The sequence below is a fragment of the Pagrus pagrus genome, assembly GCF_965226575.1.
Source record: "Pagrus pagrus genome assembly, chromosome: 16".
Classification (NCBI taxonomy): Eukaryota; Metazoa; Chordata; class Actinopteri; order Spariformes; family Sparidae; genus Pagrus; species Pagrus pagrus.
Genome location: NC_140200.1, coordinates 550,001 through 562,520, shown reverse-complemented (window position 1 = coordinate 562,520; position 12,520 = coordinate 550,001). Strand labels below are relative to the sequence as shown.

At 49.2% G+C, this 12,520-nt stretch overlaps 1 protein-coding gene across 6 annotated transcripts in view; it reads right to left on the bottom strand.

The window, feature by feature from the left end:
- The window catches only part of cdc42bpb (CDC42 binding protein kinase beta (DMPK-like)), a 32,975-nt gene that overhangs the window by 1,381 nt on the left and 19,074 nt on the right, over window positions 1–12,520 (bottom strand). Inside the window, exons 15-37 of one of the 6 annotated variants that reach the window (XM_084376738.1) lie at window positions 12,357–12,462; window positions 12,076–12,200; window positions 11,851–11,956; window positions 11,250–11,312; window positions 9,845–9,993; window positions 9,662–9,759; window positions 9,496–9,575; window positions 8,882–8,926; window positions 5,534–5,608; window positions 5,376–5,447; window positions 5,139–5,244; window positions 4,851–4,987; window positions 4,610–4,749; window positions 4,017–4,098; window positions 3,717–3,933; window positions 3,380–3,442; window positions 2,975–3,216; window positions 2,527–2,881; window positions 2,346–2,443; window positions 2,172–2,256; window positions 1,946–2,063; window positions 796–913; window positions 372–599 (exon numbers count right to left, since the gene is read on the bottom strand). In XM_084376738.1, coding sequence (XP_084232864.1) covers window positions 372–599; window positions 796–913; window positions 1,946–2,063; window positions 2,172–2,256; window positions 2,346–2,443; window positions 2,527–2,881; window positions 2,975–3,216; window positions 3,380–3,442; window positions 3,717–3,933; window positions 4,017–4,098; window positions 4,610–4,749; window positions 4,851–4,987; window positions 5,139–5,244; window positions 5,376–5,447; window positions 5,534–5,608; window positions 8,882–8,926; window positions 9,496–9,575; window positions 9,662–9,759; window positions 9,845–9,993; window positions 11,250–11,312; window positions 11,851–11,956; window positions 12,076–12,200; window positions 12,357–12,462 — 2,908 coding nt within the window. The remainder of the gene's footprint in view (window positions 1–371; window positions 600–795; window positions 914–1,945; window positions 2,064–2,171; window positions 2,257–2,345; window positions 2,444–2,526; window positions 2,882–2,974; window positions 3,217–3,379; window positions 3,443–3,716; window positions 3,934–4,016; window positions 4,099–4,609; window positions 4,750–4,850; window positions 4,988–5,138; window positions 5,245–5,375; window positions 5,448–5,533; window positions 5,609–8,881; window positions 8,927–9,495; window positions 9,576–9,661; window positions 9,760–9,844; window positions 9,994–11,249; window positions 11,313–11,850; window positions 11,957–12,075; window positions 12,201–12,356; window positions 12,463–12,520) is intronic. The other 5 variants (XM_084376739.1, XM_084376740.1, XM_084376742.1 and 2 more) reach the window with 5 other exon arrangements.

Here is a 12,520-nt window from a genome sequence, read left to right as displayed (position 1 = left end):
GGTGTTTCTGTCATTTATTAAATGTGACCTGCTGCAGGTGCGAGGACTGAACACAGGTGATCAACTTAAGCCCACATGATCAGTTTATTGATTAATCAATCAACACAAGATCAGTTTGAAGACGACCAAAGATTTTTCACTATTTTTAAAACTTCATAAACCTAAATTAATCTATATGATCTAAAAATCATCTATAAAATAATCAATACTGAAAAAGATTTTCTGATCAGCTGCTGACTGATGCTGTATTCAGGTCCTCTCAGCGTTTCTGCAGTTCTCAGTTTGTGACACTGCAAACAGGCAGGAGAGGAGTGTGGGAGTGTGGGGGAGGAGGTTGAGAGGGTGAGGGTGATAGAGAGAAACTGGCCTACCCTTCCCAGAGAGGAGGTGGAGGGAGAGGAGGAGGAGGAGGAAGGCTGCAGGAGGCTCTGCTGGGAGGAGGAGGAAGAGGAGGCGTCTTTCTGCAAGAAGGCGCCGGCCGACGCAGAAGTCATGTGATAGACGTGCTCAAAGTTGGAGGGGGGAGAGATGAGGGTGTGACGGGAGGAGGAGGAAGGGGAGGGAGACGGGGAGGGGGTGAGGGAGGTGACATCACAAACCTGAACATCAGGGGGAGGAGGAGGAGGAGGAGGGGGTGAGGGAGGTGAGACAGGGGGAGGAGGAAGAGGAGGAGGAGGAGAGAAGAGAGGAGGAGTCAGTGTGATGAACAGAGCTGTTGGAGAGGAGGAGGGGGGAGGAGGTGAGGGAGGAGAACATGCCGATAGGAGGAAGAGGAGATGAGGGAGGAGGAGTTACCAGAGGGAGGTCCATGAGGACCTGCATCCCGTCTCCTGGTCCCATGTGGGCCACGTGGTTAAAATTTGTTGGGTTAGAGATCATCTTCGATCGAAGCTCTGGGTCCCTCAACATCTCCCTAAACACAGCGATCAATACACAGCCATCAATACACAGCAATCAATACAAAGTCATCAATACACAACGATCAATATAAGGTTATCAATACGCAGCCATCAATAACCAACAATCAATGCAGTTTGGTTTAATTGATGTCATCAAAAGGTTTAATATACTTTATCCGTCCTCTATCCTCTACTGTTGAGTTTTGCCGAGTCACTGTTGTTTTGCTGAGTCAGTGTTGTGTTTTGTCGAGTCGCTGTGTAGTTTTGCTGAGTCGCTGTTGTGTTTTGCCGAGTCGCTGTTGAGTTTTGCCGAGTTGCTTTGTTGTCTTTGCCGAGTCATTGTTGTGTTTTGCCGAGTCACTGTGTTGTGTTTTGCTGAGTCACTCTTGTGTTTTGTCGAGTCACTGTGTAGTTTTGCTGAGTCGCTGTTGTGTTTTGCTGAGTCAGTGTTGTGTTTTGTCGAGTCGCTGTGTAGTTTTGCTGAGTCGCTGTTGTGTTTTGCTGAGTCGCTGTTGAGTTTTGCCGAGTCGCTGTTGAGTTTTGCCGAGTTGCTTTGTTGTCTTTGCCGAGTCATTGTTGTGTTTTGCCGAGTCACTGTGTTGTGTTTTGCTGAGTCACTCTTGTGTTTTGTCGAGTCGCTGTGTAGTTTTGCTGAGTCGCTGTTGTGTTTTGCTGAGTCAGTGTTGTGTTTTGTCGAGTCGCTGTGTAGTTTTGCTGAGTCGCTGTTGTGTTTTGCTGAGTCGCTGTTGAGTTTTGCCGAGTCGCTGTTGAGTTTTGCCGAGTTGCTTTGTTGTCTTTGCCAAGTCATTGTTGTGTTTTGCCGAGTCACTGTGTTGTGTTTTGCTGAGTCACTCTTGTGTTTTGCCAAGTTGCTGTGTGGTTTTGCTGAGTCGCTGTTGTGTTTTGCTGAGTCGCTGTTGAGTTTTGCCGAGTTGCTTTGTTGTCTTTGCCGAGTCATTGTTGTGTTTTGCCGAGTCGCTGTGCTGTGTTTTGCCGAGTCGCTGTGTTGTGTTTTGCTGAGTCACTGTTGTGTTTTGCTGAGTCACCTCCTCTGTTGAAGTCGCTCCTCCTCAGGAACCTTAAACAGAAACTTCCTCTTGCTGCGAGTTCGAACCATCAACTTCCTGCTGTGGTCCGACGTGTCTGGGATGGTGAGGTCGCCCTCTGAAGGTGAGAGACAGACAGGTGAGAGACAAGTTAGCTCCAGGGTGGTAGAGAGTTGCAGGTGTGTTGCGGTGTGTCCAGGTGTGAGCAGGTGTGTGTGGTTGTTACCTGATGAGGTGTTGCTGAAGTAAAGGAGACGAGGAGGTTCTGAACTCAGCAGGTTTAAGGTCCCTTCAACATTCAGAGGTCTGATCTGGGGACACAGACATGTGATTGGTTCTGAACCCTGATTGGCTGTTTACTCAGGTGTGTTCTGATCAGTGCTGTGCTGTGATTGGTTACCTTGCGGAGGGAGATGGTCTGAACCCACTGTGTGGTGTGAATATCAAAGACGTCGACACCGTACTCACTGTAGACCGTCAGGTGGGACGAGTTAGAGCCTGGAGAGAGAGAGAGACGTGTTGATCAACAACCTGTCATATTGATCAATGGCCAGTGAACCTATACAGTCTGAGTGACGTACTGCAGGCGAGCGGCGTGGCGGGCCACATCAGCTCCTGGGTTCGGGACCGGCGGCCCTGTCCGTCCACGTAGATGCCGAGCTGGCTGAAGCAGAGCAGCAGCTCTGAGGATCCGACCTCCAGAGCGTGCAGGGCGTCCAGAGGCTGCTGGGACAGGAAGGCCAGCGACGGGTCAGCCGGGCTCACCAGACTGATGGGGGACGACTCCCCCTGCAGGGCGAGCAGAGCGAAGCCCGAAGGATAACCCACACACAGCCGGTCCCTCACCATCCCCAGCCACTGGACCACCCCTGGAGCCTGCACCTCCCACAGCTTCTTATGGTGCGGCTTCGCTCGGGTGATCTCGTAGCACAGGACCTGGAGGGAGGCAGAACCAGAACCATTAGAACAGAAGCAGAAACACAGGAAACCTGCAGGTCAACTGTCTGGTTCTCTCTTCAGTTTCCTCACCTGACGTTTGACGGCAGCCAGTAGACAGGCCGGGCCTCCGGGCCGGAGACACCCTGTGGTCAGAGCCTGGCAGCCTTTGGTCTCCGTCAGCTTGGTGTCGAAGGTGGACTCGGCGCCTTCCAGCGCCCCCCAGGCGTGAAGGTGAACATGGCGGTTCCGACCGCAGAGCAAAGCGATCATCTTCTCCTTCGGGATCAAATCGATCTGATAAACCTTCTTACTGTCTGCTGCTCGTACGATCACTGGAGACAGAGACAGAGACAGAGGTTAGTGACATCAACCGTCTGTGTGTCTGTCTGTCTGTCTGTGTGTGTGTCTGTCTGTCTGTGTGTGTGTCTGTCTGTGTGCGTGTGTGTGTCTGTCTGTGTGTGTGTGTCTGTGTGTGTGTCTGTCTGTCTGTCTCACCGTCTCTGGTGACCTCGACCACAAACAATCCGTCTTCTGTCCCCAGGACGATCCTCTCTCGATCTGCAGTGACAGTAAGGGTTGAGTTAGTTCAGAGGATCCTTCAGAGACCTTCAGCCGTCTGAAACCATCAAATGAGACTGAACGACTCAAAGACAAAACATTGAGACTCACATCGATAGAAAACACTGTTTTATCACAACTTTCTAAAAACTCCCCAAAATCTTCAGAAGAGCTCTTAAAACTCTCCCCAACACCTTTTAAACCTTTATTCCATAAAACCTCCAGAAGCTGCAGAGCGACAGTCAGTATCACTACACCGTCTGCAGTAACTGACCGAGCACAGCGGCAGACAGCGTGGTCTTGATGATGGGCAGCGAGGCGTCGTAAGCCTCGTGCAGGATGTGGACCTGACGGTTCTTCAGCAGGTTCTTGGTCAGGATGCTTTGCAGACTCTCCAAGATCCGGACCCACTTTCTCTTCTCCACCTCGCTCTCCGCCAGGACCAGCAGAGACACTGAGGAGAGCTGCGAGATCAGCTGTGATGAAGTCATCTGATCAAGGCAAAAACAACAACAAGGGTCAGAAAACGAGGAGGTCAAAGGTCACACTGTAAGGGGCCAGCAGGGTCTCCTACCCTGAAGATGCAAGGGATGTCCTTCCTGGTGGCGTGGATCACATCTGACGCCAAGACAGAGCTGACAGAGAACTCCTCATCTCTGCAACACAGGTAGGAGTTCACAGTGTCAATATAGAGACAATTAAGATCATTACCTGAGAAACCTTTAATGAAACCACCTGAACCTTCTTAAAAACCACCTGAACCTTCTTAAAACTACCTGAACCTTCTTAAAAACCACCTGAACCTTCTCATAACTACCTGAACCTTTTAAAAACCACCTGAACCTTCTTAAAACCACCCGAACCTTCTTAAAACCACTCAAATCTATTCAAGACATGCAGAACCCTCTCGAAACCACCTCGTCCCATCCGTCTTAAAATGTTTTCAAACCCCACAAATCGTCTGAGAGTCCTCAAAACCTTCTCAAATCTTGTGATCCTTGATCCTCCCTGACCTTTTCCAGGATTCCTGAACACTTCACAAAACTTCACAACTCTGCTCATGACTACCAGACCCTTTCCAAAGACCCTGTATGTTCTCAGAAGCTCCCAGACTGCCTCGGACTCCCTGATGCTGCCCTGTGAGCAGACACACAGGTGAACAGTTACCTGAGATCCAGCACCAGACTGGCCACCACCCCCGGCTGGGTGGACTTCCCCTCTGGGACATCGTAGAGAAACAGTTTACAATCAGAGACCACAGCAAACGCTCGCTGCCAGCCCTTCTTCACCCCGCTGGGCTTCGGGATCTGACAGACAGATGGAAACATGTCATTCTGGTACTGTGGAACTGTAGTACAACTACTGCATTAGTACTGAGTCAGTACCGTGTCAGAACTGCATCACGTACCCTGACGTAGCCCTTGTAGGCGGTGCCAATGCCTCTCTGGACGTCTATACCCTGCGGCCTCTTGGCCTGCTCTGCTGGGATTGGACAGACCAGGGGGGCGTGGTCTTTACAGGAAACATGGCAGATGAAGGAACACACTGAGGAGAGACAAACAGGAGGACAGAGGGTGAGACAGAGTCAGAGGGTGAGTCAGAGGGTGAGACAGAGTCAGAGGGTGAGACGGCGGGTGAATGTTTTGCCTTCAGTGAGGACCTTTACTCTGGAGGCTCCAGCTGAATGTGTGTGTACCTTCACAGGCGTATCCCTGTCTGATGAGGCCGACCATCAGTGAGGTGCAGTGTGTGCACTGAGTGGGACTGGAGAAGGTCTTGATACTCAGCTGGTGAGCTTTAGGCTGTGGACACACACACACACACACACACACACACAACACACACAGTTATTTAACAGCAGCAGTTAATTAAGAACTCCTAATGACTGGTCGAGTGTGCCATCCTTCTCAGGTAACGTCACACCTGTGCGTACCTTTAGTGTGGTCAGTGCTGAGCTCTGGTAGGTGGGGGAGGGGCTCGCTGGGACTGAGGCAGGTTTAACTTCCTGTTGACACAGACAGGTGGCTGACTGAGGACAGGTAAAGGTGCAGTTTACAGTTTACAGACAGACGGTTGGTGTTGGAGACTCACCTCATGTTCAGAGATGGTGGAAGGGGAGGGGGGCGTGGTCTCTGACTTCTGGGGGGTGGAGTCTGTGTCTGTGGTCTGCAGGTAAAAGGAAACACCAACATGTGAAGCTGACACACTTTAACATGATGTTTCCCACACAGCCGTCCAGGTGTTTTAATGGCAGCACAGGTAAACTGTCTGAGAGAACGACGCCTCCTGCGGTCGATTAACCAGGTGACAACCTCCTGTCTGCTGTCAGTCACACCTGCTCTCTCTCACCTCCCTCGTGATGTCACCTCTCCTGTTGAATGTACAAACTTGTAGGTGCACCTGGTTGTTGCGATGTCGTTCGGTGCACTTTGGTTCTGATGAGCTACATAATTAACAACAAGCTTCATCACCTGTGGTTGTGACAACAGAACCAGAGGATCCAAAGAAAAACAATCCAGAAGAAAGAAGATGATTTCTGAGCCTCACTCTCAGTAAAGTCCCAGAGGACTGTGAGAAGGAAGCACTTCCTCTTCATCTCTGTGGGGCAGAGAGCTGATGAGCAGGACGACTCTACGAGGTCACAGTGAGAGTTCAACGTCGCTCACTGACTGTCGTCTTTTCATCGTTGGACACTCGATTAGTTTGTTGACAAACTGCGACTGTCGAGTTGAAATATGAGCTCTTAAACTGATAAACACCGTGTGTTTCATGGCACAACTCGAATGGACTTTAATTATGTTATAATTTTATACTCGTCTCTCTACATTAATTACCGTACAGATTTTTTCTGAGTTCAGGTCTCATCGTGGTCGACCAGAAGGGGCGGGGCTTGGACTCTGTTAGAGAGCAGATCCTGTCGTCTCACAAGTGTTACAGTAAGTCAGTTATATTCCTGAGAAATTCAGTTCCTCTGTCTGAATGAAGCTTCACCGTCCGTCACCTAGTCAGTTTAATAGGATCCATCAAGAGTCGTGCTGCGTTCAGGTCATGTTGGGATGTTGTGTTATGTGATTACAACACAGAGAAACTCGTCTCAACATGTTTCATGAGTCACACACAAGATTCACAAACACGTTTGATGATTTGTGAATAAATTATATAAATTATATAAATTTCTTTCCACGAGTCTAAAAAATATGATGTCATACTTCAAACTGACAAGATGCAATTTAGAAGCAAATGTCACTGATCAATGAATCTGAAGAAAACCTGATGAAACACATTTGTCACTGAGACTTCACTCTGTCCGATCAATACTGACTCTGTCCGATCAATACTGACTCTGTCCAATCAATACTGACTCAATCCGATCAATACTGACTCCGTCCAATCAGTACTGACTCTGTCCAATCAATACTGACTCCGTCCAATCAATACTGACTCCGTCCGATCAATACTGACTCCGTCCGATCAATACTGACTCCGTCCAATCAATACTGACTCAATCCTATCAAAACTGACTCAATCCGATCAAAACTGACACCGAACAACATGACAGGAGGAAAGCTTCAGCTACTGTTAGTGCTACTGTAGTACTACAGTAGTAATGTAGTAATGCAGTACTACAGTACTGCTGCAGTATTACAGTAGTAATGCAATACTTGTACAGCTACAAGTTGAGCAAACTGGAGGAGAGAAGAGTCAGTGACTGAAGCAGACTAGACTACAAACTACAGACTAGACTACAGACCAGACTACAGACTAGACTACAGACTAGACTACAGACTAGACTACAGACCAGACTACAGACCAGACTACAGACCAGACTACAGACCAGACTACAGACTACAGACCAGACTAGACTACAGACCAGACTAGACTACAGACCAGACTACAGACTAGACTACAGACTACAGACCAGACTAGACTACAGACCAGACTATAGACCAGACTAGACTACAGACCAGACTACAGACCAGACTACAGACTAGACTACAGACTACAGACTAGACTACAGACCAGACTACAGACTACAGACCAGACTAGACTACAGACCAGACTACAAACTACAGACCAGACTACAGACTAGACTACAGACCAGACTACAGACTAGACTACAAACTACAGACCAGACTACAGACCAGACTACAGACCACAGACCAGACTACAGACTAGACTAGAGACTAGAGACCAGACTACAGACTAGACTACAGACTACCGACCAGACTACAGACTAGACTACAGACCAGACTACAGACAGACTACAGACCAAACTACAGACCAGCCTACAGACCAGACTACAGACTAGACTACAGACCAAACTACAGACCAGCCTACAGACCAGACTACAGACTAGACTAAAGACTACAGATCAGACTACATACCAAACTACCGACCAGACTACAGACTAGACTAGAGACCAGACTACAGACTAGACTACAGACTACCGACCAGACTAGACTAGACTACAGACCAGACTACAGACAGACTACAGACCAAACTACAGACCAGCCTACAGACCAGACTACAGACTAGACTAAAGACTACAGATCAGACTACATACCAAACTACCGACCAGACTACAGACTACAGACCAGACTCCAGACTGCAGACCAGACTACAGACCAGACTCCACACTGCAGACCAGACTCCAGACCAGACTCCAGACTAGACTAAAGACCAGACTCCAGACTACAGACCAGACTCCACACTGCAGACCAGACTACAGACCAGACTGCAGACCAGACTCCAGACTGCAGACCAGACTCCAGACTAGACTGCAGACCAGACTGCAGACCAGACTGCAGACCAGACTACAGACCAGACTCCAGACTAGACTGCAGACCAGACTACAGACTGCAGAGCAGACTGCAGACCAGACTACAGACTAGCCTACAGACCAGACTCCAGACTAGACTACAGACCAGACTACAGACTAGACTACAGACCAGACTACAGACTAGACTACAGACTAGACTACAGACTAGACTACAGACTACAGACCAGACTACAGACCAGACTCCAGACTCCAGACCAGCCTAAAGACCAGACTAGACTAGACTACAGACCAGACTACAGACCAGACTACAGACCAGACTACAGACCAGACTCCAGACCAGACTAAAGACCAGACTCCAGACCAGACTAAAGACCAGACTCCAGACCAGACTCCAGACCAGACTCCAGACTAGACTACAGACCAGACTACAGACTAGACTCCAGACCAGACTACAGACCAGACTAAAGACTACAGACCAGACTCCAGACAATCAGATCACTGACGTCAGATGAGGTCACCTCACACTGACTAACAGCCCACTGTTAGCACACAGCTAGCAGCTACCACTGATGTTAGATTGACAGCTAGCTGCCCCTGAGGATTGTGGGTAGGGGAGGTGGTATGCAGGGGATTGTGGGTAATTTGGCGGATGAACTTACTTCTTCCCAGAGAGCGAGCAGCGAGGAGGCGGAGCAAACGGACGCCTCCATGTTGCAGAGAGAAACAAACAACAACTTCAGACACTCAACACTACACCTGATGACATCATCATCATGGGACCTGATGCTTGGTTTGTTTTGGGTTCTGTGATTGGCTGAACACTGACACTGAATATTTCACTCTTGTATGTTAATAATAACATCAGATCTTTAATCTTGATTGTGTGAAAGTGTTTTAGAAAAGTTTCTCCATGAAGCTGCTACAACAAACTTAAATGTGGTTGTTGATTGTGGCGCCCCCTGTGGCCAAAACATGGCCGCGGTGCAGCAGACAACAGATCAGCCTCTGTCCTCAGACATTCATGACAGATCAGTCTGGATCTGACCTGGTGACAGGCGTCAACAATAACTTTAATAATTATAATAAGTATGAAAACGATTTCTGTTTGTTTGACTGAGACTAAAGTTCTTCTTGTAGTTTAATTATGAATCAACATGTGAAGTGATGACATCACAACGTTTCTGTCTGGAGACCCTTTAAAGAAACATCAGCAGCTGATGAACAGACACAGACAGGTGAGACAGACAGACAGACAGACAGACAGACGACTCACTCTGAAGGTGAGGTCAGGAGCCAGAGGAGACGTGTTGAAGTATTCAAAGATGGAGTCCTGGAAGTCTGGAAGCTTCAGACCTGCACAGAGACAGAACAGGTGAGTATGCGTCACCTGATGAAGCTCTCCTCACTTCACGATGATGATCTGAGGGACTCACTCTCACCTTTGTCAGAGCGTGTGCGACTGTCCTCCATCTCCTTCTTCAGACTCTCCATCTGCTCCCCCATCTCCCTGCTCCTCTCCTCAGACTCCTTCAGCTTACTGCAGACAGACAGACAGACAGGTGAGGAGGGGGACAGGTGAGGAGAGACAGACAGGTAAGGATTGACCCTGTGTGACCTCTGACCTCTCCAGGTTGATGTTGGTAGCTTTGACTTTACGCAGCTCCTCCTGAACCAGCTGCTTGGCTCTGATCTCAGCGTCCAGAGCCGACTGCAGCTCCAGACGAGCCGACATGTCCAACTTCTGACTGCGACGCACCTTCCACAGCGGGTCCTGCAGGTGGAGACGAGAGGGACAGAGTCAGTCCTGTCTGCTGGGGTTCTATTGTACCTTAAACAGCTGTTTAATCACTGCTGAAGCCCCGCCCACATCAGGCAGCAGGTAACCATGGCAACAACACAGATCATATCAGGTGCTATCAGACAGCGAGCCGTCGTCACCGCAGGCGGCTTTAACACCTGCTGGGTTGTGATGTCACATTGTGGATCATTTTGTCTATTTGAAGCCACGACCTGCTCTCTGCATCTGTGATGAGGCTGTCGATGGCTGGTGTTCAGCAGCGGCTGGCGTTCAGGCCGACAGGATCACAGGTAACCCTGCGTCCGGCGGCTGCCTGAAAGCACCTTCACACCAAAGCTTCCCCTTATAGATGAGAACAGATGAAGCAGTCAGCCAATCAGAGCAGCCCATGAACACATCTGATCCTGCCAGACCTCCTGATTGACGATGTCACAGATGTTACAGCAGAGTGATGACATCATCAGATGACATCACAACATGACACCAGAGAACGTCATCTCAGAGCTCTGATGGCTCAACCCTGGGATCCCTCAAGGACTGTTGGGACTGAAGCTGCCGGGCGAGCCACTGGAATCATTCAAGGACCCTTGAGCTCTCCAAGGACCTTTAGTCAAAGTTTAAGACCCTGCTTCTGTCTCAAGAACCACAATAACCCTTCAAGCACTCCTGGAAGCTCTACAGAACCCCTGGAAGGCCCTCAAGGACTCCATCCCTGAACTTCCCATGGACTAACTGAATTCCTTCTGGATCAAACACAAATCCTGTCAAGAACCACAAGAACCCTTTCCAGCACTACTGGAGGACTCTGGGACTACCTCAAAGACCCCCACTGCCCTGAATACTGCAATTCCTTAAGACCCATTGAACTAAGAACCCTGTTCCTGCCTCAAGGACTGGGAACCATAAATGACTGCTGGATCGCCCTCAGTGTTCAAGGACCCCTTCCAAATGCTCTCTAGGACCCTCAGAACTCCCTTAGAAACTGATAAAATGTCCCCCAGGATGCTCAGAGCCTGAAAGGAGCTCTGGACTCCTTCAACGACCCCCACAACACCTCTGTGTCAAGAACTAATAGAATCTGTAATAAAACCTCAAGAAGTCTGAAACACCTGGAGATTATTGTGAGTGACAGACATGCAAGCCAACAGCCATGCAAGCTTCTTAGAACCCGCCCATAAAGAGGTAGTGTGAATCCTGATTGGCTGGAAGCAGTGACCCAACACACTCACCCTCCTGTCTCCGCCAATAGGAGGCCAGGGCTTCTTAGGAGGCGTGGCCACTCCTGACTCAGGCTGAGACAGCAGATTAAAAGAAATGTCAACACAGACACGACGACTGACACAAGTACAGACACAGACAGAACCACAGACAGTACAGACACGAGAGACGAAGACAGAACCACAAACAGTACAGACACGAGAGACGAAGACAGAACCACAGACACAGTATATGCAGTACAGTGTGTCAGTCTGTGTGTCATCTTGTTAACAGGTTTGTTTCTGGACTGACTCGTCTGTCTCATCCGTTCAGGTATTTGAGTTGCTGATGAAACACCTGAACAGGATTCGACAGACAACTCAGGCTTTTATTGTGAAACACCTGAACAGGAAGTATTGGACGCTCAACACTTCCTCCTTCAAGCTGTTTCACAATAAAAGCCTTGCAGCCTTATTTTGGACGTTGATCAAACTATCAGACTTAAAGTTTTCCAGGATGTTTTTGTCCTCCAGAAATGCTTTTCTGTTCCAGGCTCTCCAGGTTTTCAGGGTCTGAGGACTGGTTCCACACTGGTTGTGTGTGTGTGTGTGTGTGTGTGTGTGCGCGTGTTACCAGAGGTCTTGTCCCCAGACTGGAGCTGCGCAGTGTCTCCAGCTCCTCTGTCATCTTGGTGGCCAGAGCCTGAAGGTAACCTCGAGCATCCTTCTCGTCACTCACCCTGAACACACACACACACACACACACACACACACACACACACACACACACACACACACATTAAAAACAGAGTACCCCCCGGTGGTCGACCACAGTCACATGATCAGACAGACGACTCACCACTGGATGATCTCAGCAATCTGAGCCTCCCAGTGAGCCACGCTCTCCTTCTTAGACGACAGGTCCTGAAGATCGTCCTCCAGCTGACGATTCTGAGCCGTCAGTTTGTCCACAAATGAGCACAGCTGAGACGACAGAGGAGGACAGTTATTGAGCATGTGCAGCGACAGTGACTGTACCACAGATATGATTGGTTTGAGTGTCCTACACCTCAGACAGCTGCAATAACCAGGACGATCTTATGACACATCAACGTGTTGACTTCAGAACTTTTCGGTCACCTTGTCAGTTTCAGCCGTCAGTTTGCGGTTTTCTTCCGTTAGCAGGTTTTTCTCTCGTTCATGTTTCTCCTTCAGAGCTGCAACAGATTCATCCATCTCCGTCTGCCTGCAGGAACACACAACACCTGGTTCAGGACTCACCTGTCCCTCATATGGACTTGGTT